This window comes from Cygnus atratus, chromosome 4, assembly GCF_013377495.2.
Source record: "Cygnus atratus isolate AKBS03 ecotype Queensland, Australia chromosome 4, CAtr_DNAZoo_HiC_assembly, whole genome shotgun sequence".
Taxonomy (NCBI): Eukaryota; Metazoa; Chordata; class Aves; order Anseriformes; family Anatidae; genus Cygnus; species Cygnus atratus.
Window position 1 is genome coordinate 27,996,822 of NC_066365.1, and position 25,714 is coordinate 28,022,535.

Sequence of the window (25,714 nt, forward strand, 5' to 3'; positions counted from 1 at the left end):
TTCACTACAATACCTTTCTGTACCACAGAAGTGTGAGGTATAGTATTCTATGTATCACTCACTCATACTTCAAAGTATCTCTGCAAAGCTTATTCCCTTAAAATTTATTTCCAGCCTTTATACCTTTTGCTGTCTAATATATAGTGAAAGAAGGTGGCTAATGTTTCTGTTTTGCAGAAATGCCACCCTATTTGTAGGTGATGTGAGAAAAAACACAAATCAAAGCCAACTGAGGGTCTACCTGTCCTGTATCATTGTGTTCTGCACCTCTGTAACAGTACAGTGAGACAGATCATTGGCTAAATGATCATATTGTAAAATGCCAGTGCTTTATGCATCATCTTATTATTGTTTTTCTAATTAGTATCTTGTAAAAACAGTAACAACAGCAAAATAACATTTAGTATAAGAATACATGGTCCACAGGGAAGTCTGCAAGTTGGCACTGTGCAAACTACCTTGAACTCATTCATAGAATAAAGCACAATACCACCCAAGAGGTGACACAATTTTCTATAAACACCAACATGACATTTGTCTCTCTTAGAACTGCCCTTCTAGAAAGAAAAAATCACATAACTGTAAACAGCAGAGAGAATTGACCTTTTCAGGACAAATCTATGTAAACTGAAAATCTTTCAAGAATTTACATATGAAAAGGTATGATCACATCGTAATACAAGTTTTATACTGCAATTTTGGCTTTCAACTCAAAACAGCACTGCCAACAGAACTTTAAATTCTGGCAGAGTTGTGAAACACTACTTGCACCACAAATCAGTAGAAAAACCAAGCATGAATAACCAAGAGCCGTCAGAACCAATCCATTCTGGAGATCCATTAACTCCCAACAACCGGTCTTCAGCTCGTTTGAGAGCAAGCTACTGGAGGAATATTCATGAAATCCTGCCGATAACAAGCTTCTTGAGGCACAATATGTTTTTCTAGCTTCAAAATTTTAATACCTTAAGGCATCAGCTAAATAAGATCTTAAATGGCTCTAGTTTGTGAAGCAGAAGATATAGCAGTATATTCCAGCACTCACCTGATGTAATGTCATGGCTTATCCCCTCCACAGAAATTGTAGCATTTGCTATTGGATTGCCCTGAAGATCTTTAACAAACCCCTTCACTCCTCGATGGATCTAAAATAATTAAATAAAAGCAGAAGCACATGAGAAATTATCTAACAGTTCTCAAGAAAGGGCATTTTCATTAGTAAAATATACTGATATATCTAAGGATGCATGCTACGGATCCCAGTCTACATTTCAACAACTATCAAGGATAATTATTAACAAGTATATATATATATATAATATTAATATTGATAATATATACTATAGAATTTTCTATGTATAATCATTATTAAACATCATAATGGCACAAACAGTGATGAGGTAAAAAATCAGCTGATAGTTATACTAATTTCTCTGCATTATGCAAACATTTCTCAGAAACAGGGAGCAAATCACAAATCACATAAACACTAATTTGAAAGTATTTTTCATGGGGAATTAATAAATGTGCTGAAAAGTTATGAAAGACAGTCTGATTCTTTTTGTTTTTAAGGCTTCATCAGCTGCAAGAATTTAGGGCTAATAATGGACACAACGGCTTAAAAATTACACATTAACAAGGTTATGCGGATACTTGGACTTGCACGAGCAATCCAGGACCTTGTGTGAGATGCCTGAGCTCTCTGCATTGAGCACCCAAAGCTCCCAGGTCTTTGAGCTGGGGTCACTTGGAGCCACAGCACTCCCCATGTGGCCTCCAAGAGAGAGGCCATGGTGGGTCATGTCCTACTTCCTTCTTGCCTCGTGGGCAACGTTCTCCCAGCTGCAGCAGGGCATGCACTGAGCTTTTGGGATCTCCATCTTAAAACATTATCTGTTCAGTTTCTAAAAACTGAACCAGATTCCCTGCTTTCTTTGAAATCAAAGGCGTAATAGCAGTGGCCCTAATGTTTAGGGTAAGACAACCTGAGAGCAGGGACCAAAGTTTACAATCACTTCTTACTCTGCCCAGTAAACATCAGAGTTATCTAACCCATCTGTTCCCAGCATATATACAACTAAAGCACTGATTTGACTGCAGTGTGTGGGGAGACAATCCTGCCGGTATTCCTGTAGCTTGGTCTGAAAGCAGACTGAGCTCCTCAGAGACAAGCACCTTTCCACAGAGAAGCTCTCAACACAAGGCAGAATGGGAAGTTTTGAATTTGTGCAGACAGGCATCTTATTGGGAGCCTGGAAATTAAGCAGGGAAATGCTAGGGAGTTAGGGATTTACTTTGATTCTGTGGCATTTGAAAAGATTTCTGGCTCACACGTATTTTTATTTTTTTGTTGTTTGAGATTTTGATGTTCTCCTTTAAGAAGCTCTATGACGTATTCAGCCGCTAAAATTTAGTTCACCAGATTCCTCCAGTTTACACTGTGGCAGAAGCCTGACACAGATCAGCTGAGAAAAGCAGAAAGTACATATTTGCACTGTCCTCGGCAGTCACTGGGGAGCTGGAGCATGGGGCTGAACCTCTTACCCTATAAGAGGATAAAAACAATGCCAGATAGACCATCTGAGCTTTGGGGATAACGCCAGCAGCTCCACAGGAGCAAAGGAAGTTGGCAAATTAATCTCTTACATGTTAGTAATTTTGAAAATGCAGTGACACCATAGTTTTCCATGACTCAGAAAAAATTAACCCATACACTAAGGAGCTCAACAATGTCTAGATAGCTGAGACATGGGTCCCATAATAAATTCCAGTGCAGATAAAGCTTGTTCTTCACCCTAAATACAACTTCCAAAACTGTTCAACTCAAACATTTCAAATAGTCAAATATTTCAAATTTCTGGCTAACTAAAGCATTTCTGCACAAATAAATTCTTAAAGAAATTACTGTGTTACTTGACCAGCTCTGCTAACAAAGTATGTTTCTGATTTCACAATCCTAGGTGTGTAGCCATTAATGAAGCCAGATATATTTGCAGTCTCTAACTAATCTAAATCTGGATTACAGCCATTTGAAATTGCCACAGTGTTTGGAATCATCTTTTCAGTTCAGCCTGTTTGCATTGGCATGTAATCCTTTAAAAAAAAAAAAAAAAAACTCACACAGAGATCTATTTCAGGAGTCTTAACTTGTAACAACCCATTAGCACAAGGTTATCTAAACTCATAACAGTGCTTTAAAATTCTAACCAGACTCTGTATCATTTTTAATTGAATCACTCACTTTAATCACAGGAAAAGCTCTACATTCAGTGTCAGCAGCTCATGTAATCAGAGAGCAGAGGAGTATCTACAAAACAGGGATTACAGATGTCCCCTGACATTATACTGAACTGCCAGGCAGTTATAGCCCAACCTCATCATCTAGGCTCCCTGTACATCCAGACTGATTCATATCCTATGTTCTATACAAACACTTTGCTATCTGTAGAGGGCAATTCGTCTCCTCTTAGTGTACACATCAGCGCTGGTGGGATGAATTATACGCTGGAGATGTGTATTTCTCTTCATTAAGAAGGCCAACATACATCATTTAAGTTATATATCTGTAACAGATGAAGTAAGGTGGGATGACTCCATACTATACATCTTTTTTTTTCCTCTCTTCTTCCACACGTTTAGAAAGATCACACAGGATTTATTTACAGAGACATGTAAGAACTATGGAGTACCAATCAGATTAATATAAGATTTAGAATTAGATATTCACACAGCACAAAGTTCAGAAGTTTCACATACAATAACTAGAGTTTTCCCATCCTCTTTTTTGTTACCTGCTCAATGTAATTAATGAGAGAGTTCTTGTTGTCCTCCCAGTAGCCCTTCAGAGTTTCTTCAGGTGGGAATTTTTCACAGCTAAGCTCCACTGTGATTTCAAAGCAGTTGCTGCTGAGGTAATTGAAATCCTGCATTCCTGCAATGCCAGAGAAGAGAGTTAGTGGTGGATTTTGCATCGTTCCAAAGTAAATAAATACCAAATATTTATGATTTTCCACAAAGAAAAAAAAAAGGCAAACATCCTATTAATTTTTTTTCCGTAGATAGGAGTATTTCCCACCCACTCAAAGGCTCTGTGAAAGAAATACCAGATAGCCTTCAATGCAATAAGAGAAACCTCATTATTAATGCAACTTTAATCATATGAATTTAAAAATATATATACAGTAGTATCATCTCTAGGCATAAAAACTTGGTAGGAACGACATACTCTTTTGCACTTCTGAGGCACTCATCTGGCTACATGGGAATATTGCCTATTGCAAATCTGTCAACAGAAAACCAAGACAATTTTTTAAGTGGATCAAGCAGCTGGAGTGGGAATGTGGCTGTCCCCAAGGGGGTTACAAATACATTCCTTGCAGAAGCTGATACAGATGATACTTGCCTTCCCAGTCTAGGTATCTAGCAAAATCAGTGGACTCACGAATGGTGGGCTGAAAAGAAAAAGGCTACCAAGCATTTTGAGCATTCCCATGGAGGTTACCAAAGGATTTAAAAGCAGCTACTTTGTTTAGCTTTGTGTTGCCTCATTCAAGTTAAGTATGAGACCTAATGTAGTCTCCTTACCAAAGCACTGGCGCTGTGCACAGCAATGCCCAGAGACCTGATGTCATACCCAAAAGAGAACACTGAAGGCAGCAAACAGATTGAGTCAGGTGGGAATTTGCCAACACATATGGGTGAAGAGTCTATTTTCTGCCAACCAGGCACGTCGACTCCTAACTACTGATAGGAGCAGGGACTGTTCAGACTCCCTAAAGCTTTTTATTTCTAAGCCTTTTTATATGGCTGAAAAATTAGGACAAATGGTGCTGCAGGAAGGGCCGGCTCTGATGTCCCACCACACACAATGCAAGATGGACCATTCACCAGCACACAGCAAGAGAGCAAGAGAGTCATGAGTAAAATCCTGACAGCAGTGCTGACTGCCAGGCGTATGTTCCAGACACCAGATAATGTTGTTTTTCTTGATTCTTGCCTTTCTTCTACAAGAAACCATGAAGAGAAGAACTGGAAGCCAAAGGGCATGATGTAATTTACTGTGATGCCAACAGCTCTTGACCATTGCTGCTCCAGTTCTCAGGAAGTTTCTCCCTCTTCCCTCCCAAAGCAAGGTGATACCAGGGACACCCTACTTCCTCAAGGACAGCAGAAATATAGTTTCAAGTTTTGTGAAAAGTGGCTGAATCCATTATTACTGCCCTATTCCTCCTTGTCATGCACATGGCATGTGTCACATGCATGCACATCACCACACTCCCAAAGCCTCTCATTTTAACAAAGGACAGCAAAACTTATTTTCCTGCACTTTAGCAGGAACCATTCTGAAGATCAGAAAGGCTTAGCAGACCTCAGATATAACTGAGATTCACACCCTTCATTGCTGCCCACAAGTATTATTTTTCTTTGCAACTGAGCAACACAAACACTCCTCTGTTGCACTGTTCTAAAGGACTACAGTTTCCCTGCATTAGTACTTATGTAAATAAGCACAGAATACAGGACAAAAAACATTTATTCAGCTTTTACAAAAGGAACTCCAACCTTTGAAAAGGAAGTGGAGTGCACGGGGGTGCTCCTGGCATCCAGGCATCAGAATTGCCTAGACTATGAATTACAAACTACAACACTAAGCTAGGACCACTTCCACACATCAGAAGACAGTAACTTCTAGCAGGACAGGACAGAGCCTTGTGCAGAATGTGGAGAACATGTGCCTCCTACATGCTTCTATAAAATCCTAAAGAAATGTTCTTTAGTATTGCTTCCAAATCTGGTAACATGAAGGGTAATTGAAGTTAAGAATGAATGGAGTGCCAAGAGTGATTTAAGATCATCTGAAGTTAAAAAGACATTTAAACAATAGCCTACAAACACTGCAGTGGAAGCTGCTTTGAAATGCTATTTTTGTAATGACATAAAGATCTGATTAGACTCAGGTGATGCTCTATGACAGAACAAGCAGAACACACATATGGCTACCAGAACACGCATATGGCCAGCTAGTACTTCATCGCTATCTGCTCTTCTCATTTATATTTCCAAATAGATATTCCATACAAAATGTACATTAAAAAAAAAACATTATTGGTGTTGAAAAGTTATGCACTCAACAACTAAGAAAATGCCAAAATTAAAGCTGTCTGTGCAAACTTAATTTGGCTTTCTTGTGCATAAGTGAAATCATTAATTACATGCTGACGAGGAGACCAGTGTTAAAATTAGCACAGATTTTATGTATAGGCTTGTTTTTGCCTGGGGTCTGATGGCTTAAAAGGGCCTTTCCTAAAAACAGAAAAACCACCTCTTTGCTTTTGCTTGCTGCTCTCTGAAAAACCTACAAGGATCAACTAATTACAGATGACAACTAATGCAAAACAAGTGTACCAGGTATCATGGTCTCAGATTTAGCACAAAGATGCCATTGTGGGGGCTGACTGCCTCTGTGCTCCTGCTGCACAGAAGAAAGTAATTACTACACAGCAAATGGTTAGAGAAATCTCACAGAAAACTGTATCAAGAGACAACGCAAGTGTCATATATTCCTATACTTCATCTGCTCTCTCCACCCAAAAACCTCAAAGCCTGAGAGGAAAATTGCCACCTTGCCTGCGGCTGACACGGAAGTCCTGAGATTTCCAAGAGGGTAAGGAAAAAACACAAATGCAATGGAGGGGACATCCTTACTTCCAGTTGGAGGGAAGGGCTGCTACCAGATGCTTCTGCCACCATACATCCAGTCTTCCTACTGAAAGAACCCAGATACTCAGAAAAATACATGCAAAAACAACCTATACTCATACAAGAGAGCCACCAACGTATTAGCTCTGCATACATATGAAGACTGCCACAGGCCCACCAAGCAGTGCTGTGTTTCACAGAAGGTAGAAGTGCTCCACCTGTGGGAGAAGGGCAGGGGCAAAGAAATGGATGCAGCACAACTGGGACCACCATAACAAGCTTTATAGGCCAACATTGACTTTAGTAACTTGTTAGAAAGAAAAATCAGCCCCTCCTGGGTTAGAGCTCTTAGTCTGATGAGGTACTATCAAAGAAAGCATCTCGGAGACCACAGCTTCTCACTTAGCTCTGCCATCCCCCACTTTCTCCTTTTCCCTTTCCTTGCTAATGCTCTGCTAAAGCCATGCTTTCCTTTCGACACCAAACACAGCTCCAGTACCAATCTCATCTAATTTCTACCTCTGTTCCCTGTCATGTTGCTCCAGTTCTTCTTTCTCTACACAGCTGTGTCAATTCCCATTTTATTTTGCCTCTGTTCAGTCCACAGAGATCTCACAGGGATAGCACCAAACCTGTAGGTGCTCACAGGCCCCAGAAGAAACCCACAGCAACCCCAAAGGTGCAAAGGCAGGGAAGAGCCACCTTAGCTCAGGACCAGAGCAGACACTGAATAGACAAGGTCTCCAGAGAGTTTCCTCCTGATAAATTCTAACCTCTAGTAAGGATATATAATTAAATACTTTTCCTACAGCAATACAAATAGCTTTTCAATAGCTTTCACCACTAACTTTGAGTGCATTATCATATGGATAGCAAAATGTCAGCTAGCTTTCCAGAATAAAGCTTCCAAGAAAATCTTGAACTAGGCAATGTTTAGTTATTTTCCTTAGCCCTAGACATAGAAACAAGAGAACAGTTTTCATTATTTTTTGTTGTTGTTTTTTTATTTCTTAAGTTGGCCCGTGGCAATTATTAGCATGAAGGTTTCGGTCAACAGTTACAGCTTGCCAGCTGGTTTTTACACTTGAAGGAAAAAACAACAACAAAATAGATTCATACTGTATGGTCCACAGTCTATTGTCACCTTTCCATTTTTTATTAGCTACACCATCTTAAGATCATAGATCCTGGTTAGCACTAGGATTCCTTTCTACTAATTTCTGTACAAATACATGAGAAAAAGAAAGGACTCCCTTGGGGAATTTCCAGTCTACTTAAAATAAGATCCAAAAAGAAGACATAATTCAAGCTTTCCAACAATTTTTTTCCAATGGAAAAATGTGCCTTTGGCATGTGTAGTTTAGTCAGAATAAAAGCATTTCATCAAAACAATGGATAATATTTTCCTAAGGAAAAAAGCTAAAAGTTAAACATGTCCACATTTTTATAGTTAATATTTAATATTTTTGGACTGAATTGAAACAAATTTTAATAGTTAAACCTTTTAATATTTTGTTCACATTCAGCTTTCTTTTTCAATTATGCAAACACCATTTTGTAAAGGGTGCTTTTAATGGTTCCAAATCAAAGGCTGTGGAAAGCTTCACACAAAGGCGCTTGCTTTTCAACAGTATTCAGAAATGCCAACATTTTATGTCACAGCTAGTCCCTGACACTGGTACCACAGCAGAGGAAACATGCTGCCCCTGAGAAGCCTGGTTAGACTATCACTGAAACTACCCAACACTTTGAGAGATTCCTACTCGTTCCACATAAAAATTTATAATTCATTTAGAGACCGTTACCTTGAGTATTAAGATAAAAGCAAACAGTAATACTGGTATGTGTGTTCAAAGTTATCTGCTACAGATCAACAAAGCCAACGTGCAGACAAACCATTCCACGCTGAGTTTCCAGCTCAGAAATCTCCAGCCAAATTTTCACCTGAAGTTTCAACTGAGTTTAGCAACACAGAAGACTCTGCTTGATTGAGAATCTACTTATTCCCAAATCTGCTTTGATTCCATTTACAAAGAAAATGAAATATCAAAAACTTTACTGAAAAGGAACGAAAGCTCTGACTTCAAGCTACACTCCCAGACAGACTTCTCCTTGAAAATCAGTTTTCAAGGAACTGCAGTAGCTCTGCTGGTCCTCTTAGCACAAAAGGCTCTGCCAAAGTCTAGGGAAACACCACCTAGACATGAATCAAGCACTAATTAAGCCAAGAAGTGTAAAGATGCAAGTTATCTTCATGGCTGGATTTTGTTCCCATGGAAATCAAAGGACAAACTTCCATTCTTCCATTATCTTCAACACTGGCCACAAAGCCTTCCCACATCTTCCAAGGATGGATACTTCCGTTACTGAGGTTAAAATGAATGGTTATTAGCCTGTTATCTCTCATCAGGGTTTGTTAGGGGGGGGTTATTTTTTTAACTTAAACCCTCATCATGATAACACAGCAATTGCTCGCCCACTGCAGAACTATTACATTTGCAATGACCTGAAGTTTGAATGAAGAAATACTGTAGACAAAGCAATAAAAGAGGAATATTTGAATAGGAATCATGATGAGCTTTGTGAGATTTTGTTGATGCACTGTGGTGAGTGATCAGCCTTTGATCTACCCTTAACCAGACCAAAAATTGTGGATAACCTTGTGGTATTCCTGTCTGTGGGAATAAGTTCCCAGAGTGAAAACTCAAGCTTGAAATAACCACCCATGACATTGAACCCCCAGCCACGGGTCTCACCTCCCGGGACGCTGTACCATGCACCGCCATTAGTCGTTCCATCCACAAAGCTGCTGTCGTCATCATTTTTACGACACGGTGGTCTGTTTGGATCGGACATGGCGGGATTAAAAGAAGAATAACTGCGAGCCAGGCTTTGAAAAATAGCATCATCAGGGCAGGAGCTGTACTCATGAGCACTGCCTAGGGAGGAAAAATGGTCCAGGAACAAGGATTATTAAAAATGCAGTCACAGGCTGGGGTCACAACCTAGATTAACAGTACTGCACAGCAAGATGATGCTTGGAAATTCCCTGTACAATGGTAAGTTTCCTACAGCACCATCAACAAATATTGCATTATTTAAATAACATTAACATGTCCCCAATCCTTAATCAATTGCCTGTATCAAGTTGTCCCATTATTAAGGTGATTTATATGAAAATATTAATTTCAAAGTGCACCAGAAATCTACATTCTAGGCTTTGGATTCTTTTAAGAACATGGTACATAGAAAAGTGTGTCTCCCTAGAGATTTTTAAAATCTGGTCTTAAGAGGATTTGCAATTAAACTGTACAAGAGTATATTGAAGAAAGTCAATCACTAACAATACCATCAAATCACTTCAGTCATGTGCCCATACTACTATGGGCTAAATGATAACATCTGTGCCACAGAGACACTTCTTTTTATGTGATCACTACTGAAAAAGCAGAAACAATGATAGTTGTTTTTATCAGCATACAATCACTTTCAGAAATTCACCTTTTAAAGGTTCAAGAAGATAAACCTTAGATCATACAGACAGCCTAGATACATCTCTCTGGCTTCATTTAGCAGGGTATAAACAGCCCAGCTAATTTAAGACCTAAGCTACTTCATTAAATACATGAAGGACCATGATTCCCTCAGGTATTACATCATTTTTGTAATGTAACTCTACTGAAACAAGCTATCTGTCTTAAAAAATAGACAACATGGTCATACGGTGACTAGCTTTAAATACGTCATTTTAATTAATGACTATTAATACTAAACTAAGTCATTACAATGCCGTGATATGATGTTTACAAGTGAATCTCAGGTAGCAGTGTAGTAAGTATAGATCCATATATTTATGTATGTATAGAATAATATAATATAAAATAAATATATAATAATATTTATAATAATTAACATGGAATAATTTTTAAAGTATAAAGTATTTATATCTCTTGCTCTTTCATGTTAACTCGTAACTACACACCACTCCGAGTCTCATCGTAAGGGTAGTTGGCAACAAGGTCTCCTCCATGAAGATTGGCAGAGAGCACAAAGGGAATATCCATAATCCAGTGAATGACACCTTTTGTTTCAGGAGCAAGCTACAACAAAATAGCATTATCAACAGTTACAATTTGATTATTCAGTGTAGAGACTTATTTACTTACATATACTTGGCTTAGCTATAATCATACATATTGTGCAAGCATTTAAATGAACAGCATTTTTATTTTGGCTTCATAGAGAACTGGATCAGTATTTTACATCAGAATCTAAGTAGATTCACATCAGTCTTGAAACTGGTGTAAATTAGTTCAGAGTGAGACCCCCCACACAGAGCTATCTCACTATTTTTCTCCTTTTATTATGGCTAAAAATAAGCATATCAAATTTAAAACCAAAGAAAAGAATTTAAAATATATGTTGGTAGGATGTAGTCTAATTCTATGCACTGAAAGTAAAATTACTTTGTTTAATAATTTGAACCTGGGGGGGGTAAATGCAAGAAGATTAAAAAAAAAAAAAAAAACTCCGGATGTGAAAATACATTTAAGTCTTAGGCTTAACAAAAATGCACATTATATGTGAGAACAGTTATCTAGCCAACAGTGTAATCACACACAATATAACAGTGAATTTCTGGCAATGGTAAAATGCTGAATATCTGCAAGAATCTATTCAGACCAAGGGAGAAGGCTACACAATCCCTATCCTTAAAAACAAAGTATGTTTTGAATGAGGAATTGATTAACCAATACAGATCAAAAGGTTTTACTACAAGAAGCCATCAGATGAATGCGACAAAAAAAAAAATGAACAAAATAGTTTCAAGAACATGAATCACATAAAGACTGCATACACAGCTCCTAGGGTTTGCTGCATGTCTGTTGCATAAAATGGAGGATATGGGCACACAAGCGACTGGCTCTACAGCCCTTACTTACCTTGGGATTCTGGTCCACAGCCTTTTTCATGTTTTTCAGCAGGTGGTTGTTTGGGCCACCTTCTTTCTCATTAACATAAACTATTCTATCCAGATCAGGGAAATTTCGGTTTAGATCTATTCCCTGGGCGTTACTTCGACCAACAAACCAGTCTTTAAGTTCACCGGGCTAAATGAGGAAAAGAAGCAGAAAGAGAAAGGAAAATGGAAGATTAATGAGCTGAGGCACCAACCCTTATGTGGGTATATCTACCCGTGTAAATTCACATCATGGTTTTACTTCTGTTCTCAAGAACAAGAATGGATCGTGTGGGAGTAAAAACTGGAGCACCAACAGCCGAGTGACTTGTATGTCTTCCTAGAGCTCTGCAGGAACAAAACCAAACTCTATTTCACTGTCTCAGAGGAGATGATCATTCCCATCATGGCAGATCTAGACTAAGGATGGGCAAAATTACCAGCAACATCAGATTTTCCAGAGCCTGCCCAGTTTGTGCCTGCTGAGTCTTCCCCTGAGACCTGGCTTTTCCCCATTGCCTCACACACATACTTTTGACTTACAGACCTCATTTCAGTGAGCCTCAAGGCAGCTGCAGATGTATCTGCCAGCTGCAAGGAACATTTGCATTTGCTTCAAAGTTCCTCTAAATGGCTTCAGGATAAAGAAGGACCTTAATCTTTCTTTCCCTTAATCTATATTTTTATTTTTGCAGTGACTGTCAGCTTCATTCACTGCAAGGGTGGCACTGAATAAAGATGCAGCGCGAAGTTTTACAGAATCTTTTCTTTAAGCTACTTCTTTACAATAGGTTTTGTTTTGCTTTAAGGAAATGCCTTGAGGGTGCATAGTTTTCCCTAGCTTGTCTCTCTGAGCTTTCAGTATTTCTGTAAAATAGGTTTAGTTTGATTTTTGGTTTTAGTCTTGGGGTATATTAAATCTACTGTCACACACTGTTTATAGAGTCAAGATGCTGCTAAATTAGAATAACAGCAGCACTGAAGAAAATTATACTATAGATAATAAGTAATTTTTAAAGAAATATTGTAAAAGCAAATGTACTTGGACTAAAGAGAGAAAGTTTCAAATCGTATTACTGAATCTCTACAGTGAGATTTCGAACAAGTGAAATACGGCACCAATTTGAGGACAGCTTCTGCTTTATTGCCACTAGAGGGAGACATCATCTTGGACATGGTTTAAAAGAGGTCTGACGGTGGGATTTTTAAAGCCTTCGCAAGAATCAGTTTAATGAAGAGCTTAATCAGGTTTGACTTATTTAACCATAAATAGTCACGTAAAAAGAATCAACATTTCCATATTTAAAAAAAAAAATCAATACGCCTTGCTGATCAAGAAAAATCTCATTTTCCTTTAGAACATAATATGCACTAGAAACCCAACGTATCAGGGTCCTGATTGGCCTCCAAATGCTAACTGTGCATTAATATGTTTCTTGACTGAGTCTTCATCAGAAGTTACATGCTAAATATTCTTGACTAATAGCTAAACTAAATCACCTTATGCCGGAAATTTAGAATCAAAGCTGTTTTTAATAAAAAGATGGCTCACAGAGTTTCCTTCTTTTGAAATCAAGAACTAATGGATGTGAATAATTCATATAAATGTGTTTACTTGACAATATTTTTAAAGGAAACACCAACTTTTTCCCTTTCTACCACTCCAGAAATGTGATATATTCCTAGAAGTTACTTGTTCGGGAAGCAGTTTAGTCAGTGAACTCAGATGAAAGAACATGCATGAAGCATAAATATCTTTATATTTTTAAATGAAGTAGATTCATTTATAACAAAGATGGCCATTTGTGGAAAACTGTCTGTGATACCAGCTCAAGTACAAAATCTTTCTTGTTAAACAGAACAAGCCTACCGTACTATTAGAAAATATATCAATAATGGTGTTCCATTCAACAATCACCACAGAGTTCATGTATTTGTAAAACTGCTAAATTAAACTGTAATTTTGATCTTCGGGTTAACATACATCGATAGTTAATCATATATTCACAGCCTTACAAACCTGGGATGCTGCCTTCTCAAAGCCGTCGGGATTCAAAGATGGCATGATATGGATACGTGTGTTATGGATCAAATTGATAATAGTTTCATTCCCTTTCTGGTATTCATTACACAGGTACTGAGCCAAGAAGATGAGCAGCTCCCTCCCAACAGCTTCATTCCCATGCATATTCCCAACATATTTAAATTCTGGCTCTCCTGCAAGAAAAAGGAAGAACATGTCTTAGAACAGCACACAAAAAACAGGCATGGGCACCACACAGCATGCCAGAGCCACGGCTATCCCTGTGACTCCATCTGGTCACAGTATCCCCAGGAAGCTACAAGTCTCTTTCAGAAAAGTGGACTGAGATTTTTTTCTAAACTCTGGCTGAACAAACAGTAATTTACATTCATGTGTTTGCCGAAGGCAGAGAAAGAATACCAGAGGACAATAAACTACATCAAAATAAATGTTAAGCATGGCCATTAACATTATTACTGTCGAGATCTAATGCAATTGATGCCTCAGTACCACAAAAGGGTGTCCCGATTTTTAAACATATAAACTGACACTAACAGTGCTTCTTATCTTTAATGTTCTCTCCAAGATTAGGTTAAGCTTATCATACTACACATGCATTAAACTGCAATTCTTTTACCAAAGCACTGCCAGTGAACAGCTGTTGATCCTAGCGGCCTGAAAAATCTTACTCAACCATCGCTTTGGATATTCAGCTCAGACTTTATGAAGCAGGTGCAGTAACCTAACTCGTAACGTGGATCATTCCCACTGAAAATTGTAATAAACATTCAAAGGTTAAATATGTAAGTAAACAACATATGTGTACGTTTAATTATATAGTCATACGAATTGTACATCCATATGAATCATATGAATTGATTTTTTATGTTGAATATATATAAGGATGTTTAATAATATATTTAATATAGGTTTGAATATATAATGTACATTTATAAGTATTCATACATTCATATACCTTCTTACATATGTGTATATATAAATTTGATATTTAAATAAGCATTCCAACACTCCCAATTGCTCAGGAATTGCACTCTCATGACCCTAGACATAATGAACGTATCAGAGAGGTCTTAGAGCTGTTAAGGATTTACCTTTAAAAGAACACATTTTTTGCCCTAATTACAGAGAGGTTTTACAAGAAATGTAGGTATCTGCAGGAGATTCATAGGATTGTCCTGTAACTAGCCAGAATCACGTGTTGTTTTCTGGGTTAAAGCCCTTTTTTCTTATCCTTTTCCTTTTTAAATACAGTTCACCTGTTAGAGCAGCTTGAATCGAACCTTCTGCTGGTGATATGCTTTGAATCATCTTTGAATATGCTTTTTGATAGCCTTTGGCACTATCACAGTGGCAAATTCAAGCCAGGAAGGGTTACACAAACAAGGCCTAAATAATTGCTAATCAAGCACACATCTGCTTACGACCCTTCAGTCTGTGCTTGTTAACCTTAATCCAGTGATAAGGTGCTAGCAGGCAGCGTGCTATTAATATCATGCCTTCTTTCCTTCCTGCAAAGGTGGTTTTGTGCATATAGATTATTCCCTCACATCTTTTGTCAGATAGGTTAAAAAGTGCTCTAGTTTCAATGAATAGCTTTTTTTTTTTTTTTTCAAATCTGATACACACAATTCCATTACTGGGACTAAAACCCTCCATTTCCTGTTTTGGCATTGCACATCTTACTGTTTCCTCCTATCTGTTAATACCAGGGAATGCAAGAGGCCTAATCATCAAGAGTAATCAGACCATGCACTCAGAGCATGGATATATGAATACTATTTGATAAAATGTGCAGTGCTGCACATCACATATTCTCATAATTAGAATACTCATGCATATGCATACTGGCATGCTACTTATGGGAAAAGTGTTTCACAAGCTAAAAGACAGATCTGTTCCAGATCTGTTCCAGATCTGTCTACCATGGTAAATATGAACACGGTCACATTTTGCATTTGTGGTTTTCCCTAGGACACCACTATGGATGCATGAAAGATAAATCACTTCTCCTGATTCCCAGACTGTGCACTGTTCACCTGCCTTTGCTTCCCACTTGAATTTTACAGATCTGGTTCAAATAAAGGAATAGAAACAGATGTTTCCCATATGGTATTGCTTGCCCCCACCACGACCACTACCACCAAAGAGTTGTTAATAGTGTTTAGAAAGGTTTGTGAAAACAGGCACAGCCTACAGTGAACCCAGAGCACAGCCTCATTGACCACATAGCTTCCTTCAGTGGTAATGAACCATCCAACATGGGCATGAAAAGATAAGAGGAGTTCAGAAAGAGGTAGAGAGAGTCATTGGAATTACGGAAAGCCTTCCCTGTGAAAAGTGATTGAAGAGATCAGCCCTGTTTTCCTTAGGTAGAACTGCAAGGAAAGGGAATATCCATATATCCCAGTCATCGTGGCGTGGAGTAATCAGTCTGGAAAGCAGCATTTCCCTACACCACAAAACAAGAGGTGGTGATCTTCAGTGAAAGGAAGAAAAATGTCATTTTTTAGACTGACATAGAAAAACACAATTACTTATAACACAAACTGTGAAACTAGCTGCCAAAAGAACTGTGTTGGCAGCAAGGTGTCAGCAGAACTCCAAGTTTTGCTAACAAAACCAAAGTTAAAAAAAAAAAAAACTAAAAATGGAGGCAAAAGAATGAAAAGGGAAAGATAACAGCTGAATAACAACCCTGCTCCAAAAGTTATTATTGTGTCTATATGCTAGCTCCTGTGGGCTTTTTCTTGCACCTTTGTCTGCAGCAGAGAAATCCATCTCCGGTCCATCCTCTGGCAGCCAAGAACAAGTCTAGGAGGCACACACACGTGGGAACCCGCTCCCTGCCAGCTCCCACGGCCGCCTGTTTCCATATCTCTAGGCACAGCAACCAAAGAAATACTGGGTTTCTGCCCAAAATGTAGCAGACCGTATCTGACAGTTTTAGGAAAACTCTTCTTCATTTCAACAGTGTAATTTGCTTCTACAAGAACAATAGAAAATATGGGTCCTTCTCATATCTAAACCTTGCAGCTGTTCCAAGGGAAACAAACTTGATTTTTTTACTGTTCATTTCAACGGAAACAAATTCATGCTACAGGCTGGCTGTGGGCAAATTAGCAGTTTGTTCCTTAGTTGTCCATGCCCATTTCAGGCAAAGTCGAGGAGTCCATTCTGGAAAAAGGAACAATGCTGCTAAAGTCATTCATTAGCACCACACAGCCCAAAGAGGCAAGGATGCTTCCAGAGCCTATCTGCTGACATGATTTTGTAGTTAGGGAAGCCCTAAATTCACATTTGCATCTCTGACCGTCCTTCACGGTCAAGCAAAAACTGCAACTCAGGGTGTGCATTCTGGAAACCTTTTTGAGTTGTTTTTACCTAACTCCTTTCCTAATCATCTGTTCTTCTAGGGCAATGAAATCTACGCTGGAGGCCAGGCTGCTAACTGAGACCAACAGAATTATGCTCATCGCTCCTCTGGCTGAGCTGAGCAAGACCAGAGCTTTAGGGAATGACCCTACAAGGCAGCCAGCATCCCAGGTCCACTTCTGAAGGAACCCGTTCCTTCTCCACTACTGCATGGGCTAACACAGATCCCTCAGATGCCAAGGACATCAGTCATATAAGCTGCACAGTACAGCTTTTGCCAGCAGCATGATGACTAAAGGACCTGCTCACCTGGCTTCCCTGGTAATTTGACAGCTCCTACCACACTGCTTCTTTCAGGCTTCCCTCGAAAACAGCCCACCCCACTGTCACCTGTTGCTAGCATGCTGCTTAGCTGAGGAATAGTTGTTCTTCCTGCTAATCCCTCATGAGCCATTTAATACAGACCTTAATCACCCTTCATGGGATTCCGTAACTGTAATTGCCTCACAGATTACTTTTTTTTTAAATGAAAAGACTGCAAATCTCAATTTGATGATGAACTTTTTAAGTTTCTCCAAACCAGCAGAAATGCTCCTCTTCCACTGCGGAAAACTGGAGGTAGCTTTGAGGGAGAAGAGGCATAAAGAAATTAAAGCTTTTTTCCTGATTTGACACCCACACATATGTAAAAAAAAAGTAAAAAATTTTAATGGATCTCCATGGCCCAATATATGGTAAACACAAAGGAACATATCTGCTGCTTGAATATTTACAATTCTTGTTTAACATTATTAACTTTCCGATAATTTCTTTATAAAAGATAATCTCATCCATAGTAGCCACAGCATGCCTTGTGTAACGATGTGAAGATGGCATTTATAAATGCTTACATACAACTTCAGCCCAGATACAGAGGTTTCTGGTAACAGATGAATGGGTGGCTACTAACATCCTTTGGAGCAAGTCACGAGAAATTAAATGCAGCAATCAAGTTTATAAATGTCTTAGTATCTCAGAGAGGCCTAAGCCAGCACATCGTTACGGCTTTTAGAAGGCTTTTACATCCCTCCCAGATTGACTGTGTGGTACATTACAACCTGATAAACGATTGAGGAAAAAGTATTTTAAAATGTCATGCCTTTCTGGTGCCTGACAAACATTGTGAAATGTCACTTCAATTCTGCAGTTACAGTTAGCTAAGGTCTTCTGCAGTTTCCTAGGAACAGAAGGTACATCATTAACATTAGACAGATCACCCAATTAAAGATGACTAACCCCTGCCTTTTTTTAGGTCAGCCTGTATTTGTAAAGACAGTAACTTTCTGAAATGTAGGTACAAAAAGTTTTGCACCTACTAATTATATTTACTTCGAGTCAAGATAATGTCACTCCACAAGTCACGCTGTCATGCCAAGCAGTTAAAATGTACAGTAGTGTAATGTTAAAATGTTAAAATGTATAGTAGTCTGCTCATGGAAGTGCAAGCCATATGGAAGAAAAAATTAACAACTAGAAAGCTGAAGTGCTTAATGACCCATTTTGCAAATGAGCATCTATTACCCTTAAAACTAGAATCCTTCTTCTGTCTTCCTATATTCCTTCTGGAAAAGCAAGCGGTGTTCCTGAAATAATAGACTTAGTGTTTTTGATTACTTACAGTTGCTTGTCATTTTTAATATGGCAACCAGTAAACATTTCTTGTAGATAAACAGTACTCAGAACATCTCAGAACTCCTGCTGGCAAGAAATTCATTTATCTAAATGTGATTGAGGACTTTCTTATGCTCCACATTTTTGTTAGTAGTTCAAAGAGAAGGAAATTCTCTGGAGATCAACTACATGGAAAACCAAGGATTATAAAATGGGTTTCTCCTTTGAAAAGGAAAACATTAAGGGAGGAAAAGAAGAAAATAAACGAGGAGGTGAAAAAAAAAGAGTGAAAGAATTAGAAATTTTAGATTTCTGTCACTCTATAAACTAGATGTCTGCAACCTGCTCTAACAGCATTTCAATAGAAAAGGTGATCTCCATGACTTGTGTGAAAACAGACAGCACTAGAAGATAGAAGAACAGGGCAGTATTAGTTCCTAAAACTTTCTAGAGGCCTAATACAATTTTAGGGTGACATTTAATAAGGAGTAATATTGGTATAGCATCGCTAAAAGGGAAACTACTGAAAGTTTCACAGTTGGTTTACATGAAAGCAGAAATGGGACAATACTGACAGCCTTCAAATCTTTCATGTTCTTGCCATTAACTACTACAAAATGTACTGGGAAGAAAACAAGAAGAAAAGAAATTCAAGGAACTTTTGGCAAGCTCCTGTTTTAAAAAAATCAAGCATTTTTTCACGGCCATGTTTCAAGACTGGCCTCAAGCTGTTTCTGCAAAATTTCATAACTATTGGAGCACTATTGCTTAAAGTCAAAGTTAACAGCAGAGCCTGTACAGCACATTAAAACAGGAGTGAAACCTCGCAAAGAACAGCTCTGGTTCTGCTAGCTTTGACCTGTATAAATTAAGATGCAATCTCCATTCTATTGGGTATAAAGTCTGTCACTTGGGCTTCAAAATGGGGATCTTCTGTATCTTCAGTATGGCAATGAAAATCTCCAGGCAGATTACCTCATGCTGAAGATGGTTCTTTCCACCACAAAGGTTCTGAGTGACCCGATGCTTCCTTCGTGTCTCTAACAGCCCACTCCCGCCCCTGCAGCTACAGGACGTGGCACAGCCTCCCACCAGCAGCAGGCCAAGCATCTGCTCTGCTCCTGCAGCCCACATCGCTGGCACATCCCAGTGCCAGGCTTTCCACAGCACCCTGCACTTACTCTGCAGGGTCACACAGCATAGCACTGAGGGAGGAACTCCTACAGCAAAGCCCCCGTGCTGTGTCATGGAGAAGAAGGTGGCTTTCTGCCTGCTACGCTCCTGTTGCTGCGCATAAAAGGATGGTGCTGTGTAAGGGAATCGACGATGACTCGTTCAATCGTAACAAACTAAATTTACTTATTTAATCAAAACCTTTAACTTAATAAGAAACACTGAAATATAATATGCACAAAGCCCTGATTTTGTGGAAATGTGTTAAAAAGCACTCTGTGAAGTTCAAAGCAGATTAGAAAAAACATCAGAATTTTAGGAATAACAAATACCCATCTCTACACACACCCGGATTAACCAGACTGGTTTTGCCATTCCATTGCATTTTTCATGCTCTAGGAAAAATGAGCAGCATTCTGCACTTATAGAATTCATTACTTAGTTACAGTGGCCGGTATGGTAAGCTCAGCACTGAAGATGAGGTTCCTGAGAAGACCAAACGTGAAACGAACTGTCCTGAACCAGCCCTACCAGTTAGTGGCAGAGTATGGGACATGTGCAGTTCCTTCATCTCCCAGCTTTTGTTCTCACTGTTAGGGGAAAAAAAAAATGAATAAAACATACCCTGGGACTATTTGTGAGGGATGCTGGCAGTACAGAGATGACACAAGTAAGCCTCTACGTGTCCCCTGTGATGCTGGCTGTGGGATACAACAGATCCAATCCAGCTTTCTGCTGTGCTCCATAGAAGGGCGAACTTCTCCATTTATAACTACGTGTGACCGAGCAAATTTTCATATCAAAGACTTTCACTCCAGCAACCCTCCAGTTTTGGTTGGCACATACAGCAACAACACTTTCTTAATCCGTCACTCATCACTGACATAGATCTTTTGATGAAGAGAAAGTTGATACATAATTTAGGTGTGTACTTATAAGGGTTCCTCATCAAGCTCACTTAACAAGCTTTCCCTCTTCAGGAAACTACAGAATCGGCTTTTTCACTGCAGCTACAAAAGTCCCTGCCAACCATCACAGCACTTCAAAAGGACTGAGCTCACCCATCCTTCCCACTGCTTTCACAGGCAATAAGTACGTGGGAAATTTCAAAGCTAATCTAGTTCAAATGGCTGGTTCCAGCGGAGACACATTTGGAACTCGGAGCTCTACTTTTCCTCATCCTGATTTTGTGAAGAGCTGAAAAAAAAAGGTTGGAAATAACCCGTTTACATCCAGACCTCAGGCTCTAAAGTCAAAGAGGCATGCAGAAATGCTGGACAAAAGAAAAAAAGGAAAAAAAAAAAAAAGAAAGAAAGAAAGAAAAAGAAACAAAAGTAGCTCTCCCTTTTCACTGGAAACAAATAAACAGAAAGTCACTGGAAAGACATGAATGATTCTTCCCCACTACATTACACCAGCCCACTTCAGCATCGCCATGAACATTTGTTGTGCCAAATTGGTGGCAAAAAGTCCAAAAGCCCAGGCAGGACTTCACTCCTAGGCTCTTTCCAGGCTGGAAATCATGGCTACCGCTTCTGCAGCAGTGCCCAAAGAAAGGCTGAAAAGGGAGGAAGGTGTCAAGCCCCACGATTCCTCCTCCATAGGAAAAGGCTGTCACACCCCAGCACTCACTGCACGGCTGTGTTTCAGGAGGAAAACAAGTTGGGGCAGCTTGCAGAGCTGCGCTGCCTTGCACCCAGAGCCCCGTCAGCGTGAGCAAGGCAAGCGCATTCACAGAATCCACGTACCAAAACTCTCACCTTCTTCACCTTCATCTACTGCTTCCTCTCCTTAGAGCAGAGCTACTTATGACTGAAAAGGATTACAGTTCCCACCAGAGGATGTTCTGGAGCCTTGGGAAATGCAGTGTCTGAGCTTTGGATCTGTGCACAGCTAGCAGCAAACACCCGTTTTGCCTCGGTCTTCCTCCCTTGATTTCCAGGAGGCTTTCACAATGGCACTTGTTCCTTCACTGAGGCTACACACACTGGACAACCCTTTCTTATTGGTAATTAAACATCATTTTGTTCCACCACTATTCTGTCACAAAGCAGCAAAGTGTGGAAAAGCCTGTGGGCTGCAGATTTGTGACTCACATAAACGATGCTGAAGTGCACTGGCCATCGCTAACAGATGGAGAGGGACAGAATCTCCCCATAAATAGACATCTGTTACAAGTCCCTCCTGTAGGCAACATGTTACAGAATACATACAGGCTTTTGCATTGGCTTATTTACTGGCTTATTTAGCTTCCCAGGCTTAGATGAGCCCTAATATTTAGTGATGTTTTCTTCCATGATTATTGGCCATGGAGTGTACAGAACGAGTCATAAAGTGCCCATTTAGAATAAACAACGGTGAGAAAGAAAAAACTAATTTTGCTGTTACCTTGCTTCTTTGTGGAAAAAATATGAAAGATTGACTTGTGATGACTAACAGAGGACACCATTTACGTCAGCACATAAGCAACCCGATTTATGCCAGTAACCTCAGAGACCAAAAAATACCCAGTCAGCTTCTTTTAGTCCTAATATTAATTTAGAATCACACTTTTGGTGTGATGAATGTAAAGAATTTTAAAAAAAGAACTCCAGCATTTTAGAAGGTAGGACTGCTTGGGGTTATTTTGTTTTTTGTTTGTTTGTTTTTGTTGGTGGTGTTTTTTTTTGTTTGTTTGTTTGTTTTAATTCCAGAAAAACTGCAGCTGCACTATAGGCTTACAAAGTGTGTGAATCTGGGATTAAAAAGTGGCTTCCTGCATCTGTTTTATTGCTGCACTTCATCTCCAGCCTGATTTTAGCAACTGATATTCTCTCAAGTTTCTGCATTTAAGGTATGAATGTTGTGTCATAACCAGCAGTAAATCTTGATTGTATTTGTTCTTGAGAGAGCAGCTGTTAAATCAGGTAAGTATGAAGCAGAAGAAAAAAGGTTAAGTGGGTGGAGAGTGATCAAGATTGATAATTCATCACTACATCTCCAAGCATTGTGACACTTCAGAATTGTTTAATGGTATGTAAAATTTTACTTGAAATTGGTATTGCACCTTAATGATTTGTTCATATCCAGTTTAATTAGAAATGCAGACCTGGATGCTTGGAGGAGGTCTTTCTCTTCACACTCACATATGTCTGAAATGCAGATACCCTTTAGAAAGTGTCCCCTGTATCATTTTAAACATTAAAAACTGAAAAGAAATAAGGGAAAAAGAAAAAGAAAAAAGAAAAAAGAAAAAAGAAAAAGAAAAAGAAAAAGAAAAAAAGAGAAAGAGAAAGAGAAAGAGAAAGAGAAAAAGAAAGAGAAAGAGAAAGAGAAAAAGAAAAAGAAAAAGAAAAAGAAAAAGAAAAAGAAAAAGAAAAAGAAAAAGAAAAAGAAAAAGAAAAAGAAAAAGAAAAAGAAAAAGAAAAAGAAAAAGAAAAAGAAAAAGAAAAAGAAAAAGAAAAAGGTGATGATTCCTGATAGTACAAGGAGAGGAAGCTAAATTGGTACAAAGGCTAATACAATCAAGCTTGGTGCGTAAGAGGAAGAAGTGAATCATATAACTGCTTGTTGACTCAAGAATAATGATGCAGATGACTGATCCAGACAAATCCTTTGTCTCAATAGCAAAAGGAATTGGATCCAGAAGGCTTTCAAGAGATGTTTTGCATTTAGACAAAGGAGCTCCAGACAAAAAATGCCACATAAACACTGACCTCAGCACTGCCAGCCACAAAACAGCTGTACTGCTGTGAGACACAGAACAGCCTGCCTAGGAGAGAAAAAAAAATGCTTAACAAAAATCCTGTAACACTTTTTATATCTGCTCAAGGACATACGTCCTAATGTCCTAAAAACAGGCAGATTTTTTCCTCCTATAGGGAACAAACATAAAAGCTTTGCATCTTCTTTAGCTCTTCTCAGAGCTTCCACTGGGTTTGACCTCCAAGGAGTCATACAACAGTTCTGAGTTAAGAGAAAGTAGAGATGGGTACCTGTTGTCTACGTAGCATACAGTGAATCACAGTCACTACAGAAATCACCATCCTGTCCTTGAACAACACCTGTAAGTGTAGAAAGTGAACTGGCAGCTGAGCAATACATATAATGAGCTCTACATACCTCAGCAGAGCTTTGTGCAGTTTGATAAAAAATGAACCTACCTAGGGTTTATTCTACCTGCAAGCAAGAAGAAAGGTTAGTTAAAAATAACGAGGCATGTTCCTTCCAAAAGGGCAAACAATATCCATTTCCCACAATTATACCTGCCATGCCTCCAATATGCCAAGCATATTAAAGTGCAATGACCAGCAGGACCTGAAACTGAGTAGCTCTTCGTAGCTCTTCCTAGCACTGCCTAATTATTTTTTTCCTCCAAGCAACACAAAAAGATACAGCAAATCCATCTCTTGTGGTCTCTTTCATCCCACTTGAAACTTTCTTTCTGTTTTATGTTACTTGCTGTACAACCCACAAGCTCTTTCTAGAGGAGCAAACATCCTGCTAGCAAAAATGTGTGCTATCTACCAGCAAATCCCTTCACTAATAACAGTCCAAAGGACTTTTGTTACTGGTGTCTGGCTTCAGTTTGAGTGTATTCACCATGATTCCTGTGCAGTACTTTATAGCTTTAAAAAGTGTAATAAAACACTAGGAGATGATATATTTTGTCATACTTCAGACCAATATTGAAGCAGTGAAAGGAAAATTGAGCCCTATCTTCTAAATGTACAGCATTTTATTTCAATTTTATGCAGGCTAGAGAGGCATACAATGAAAAAGAAAACAAGGTCTGGCACTTCTTTAAAGGCTGACTTCATGCATTTTGTGCCCTTATCAATATCTACTTAATATTCTGATATGGTGGAAATTATTTCTCTCTCACCATTCTTAGTGGCTTGAGACCCCATGAAGGAGATAACCAGTTGTCCCACAAAGGAGAACAGAACACAGCCAACAGACATCTCTTGAGAAGCTCTACTGTAATATTGTCATTTTGAGGCTTCAGGCATTTGGGTTTTTCTCAGGAGATGAAAAAATTCCCATGGAAAGAAGACACCTTCACTGTAATTTCAATAAGGAGTGAAGCTTTCATTGAAATGCCATTTTAACGGATATTTGATCTGTATTCTATTATTATGATTTAGCAATAGGAAGCAAACAGAAAATGTGAAACAACAGTCAGATACTCTGAATACATGGAAGAAATGTGGTATGAATCCTAAGACTTTGAGCCACCTCTTACAAATATCAGTCCTTTTCTCCACCCTTCTGGAAAGAACATTGGCCCTCCATACAAAGAGCAGAGAGGATAAAACAGCACATCTCAGAAACCCGATTGGAAAAATAGCAGACAGAAAATGCTAGAAGACAGAAGAGAATGATTTACTAATTTTAAACTGCACTTTCCCTCACATGCTCCAATGAAATAGCCTGGCAGGTAGGTACATAATCCCTGTAAATCAAACAGGAATGTAACAATTTGCTCCCATTTATTTATTTTTAACAGAGAGACAGACGTTTCTTGGTAGTGCCCAGTGACAGAACAGGAGATGGTGGGCACAAACTGGAATACAGGAAATTCCACTTCAAAAAAAAAATCTTTATTTTTGGGTGGTCAAGTACTGAACCAGGTTGCCCAGAGAGGTTGTGGAGTCTCCATCCTTGGAGATCCTGCACATCTGACTGGCCACAGCCCTGAGCAACCAGCTGTAGGTGCGCAGGGCACTGGAGGAGGTGATCTCCAGAGTCCCTTCCAACCTCAGCTACTCTATGATTCTGTGCCACACCTGTGAGGGAGGCTTTCAAGAAAATCATACTTCCTAACAAATGGAAAA

The 25,714-nt window shown here is 39.0% G+C and overlaps 1 protein-coding gene across 1 annotated transcript in view; it reads right to left on the reverse strand.

Moving 5' to 3' along the window:
• The window catches only part of CPE (carboxypeptidase E), a 55,233-nt gene that overhangs the window by 2,817 nt on the left and 26,702 nt on the right, over positions 1-25,714 (reverse strand). Inside the window, exons 2-7 of the mRNA XM_035552828.2 lie at positions 13,680-13,876; positions 11,643-11,810; positions 10,682-10,799; positions 9,456-9,638; positions 3,792-3,931; positions 1,046-1,145 (exon numbers count right to left, since the gene is read on the reverse strand). Coding sequence (XP_035408721.1) covers positions 1,046-1,145; positions 3,792-3,931; positions 9,456-9,638; positions 10,682-10,799; positions 11,643-11,810; positions 13,680-13,876 — 906 coding nt within the window. The remainder of the gene's footprint in view (positions 1-1,045; positions 1,146-3,791; positions 3,932-9,455; positions 9,639-10,681; positions 10,800-11,642; positions 11,811-13,679; positions 13,877-25,714) is intronic.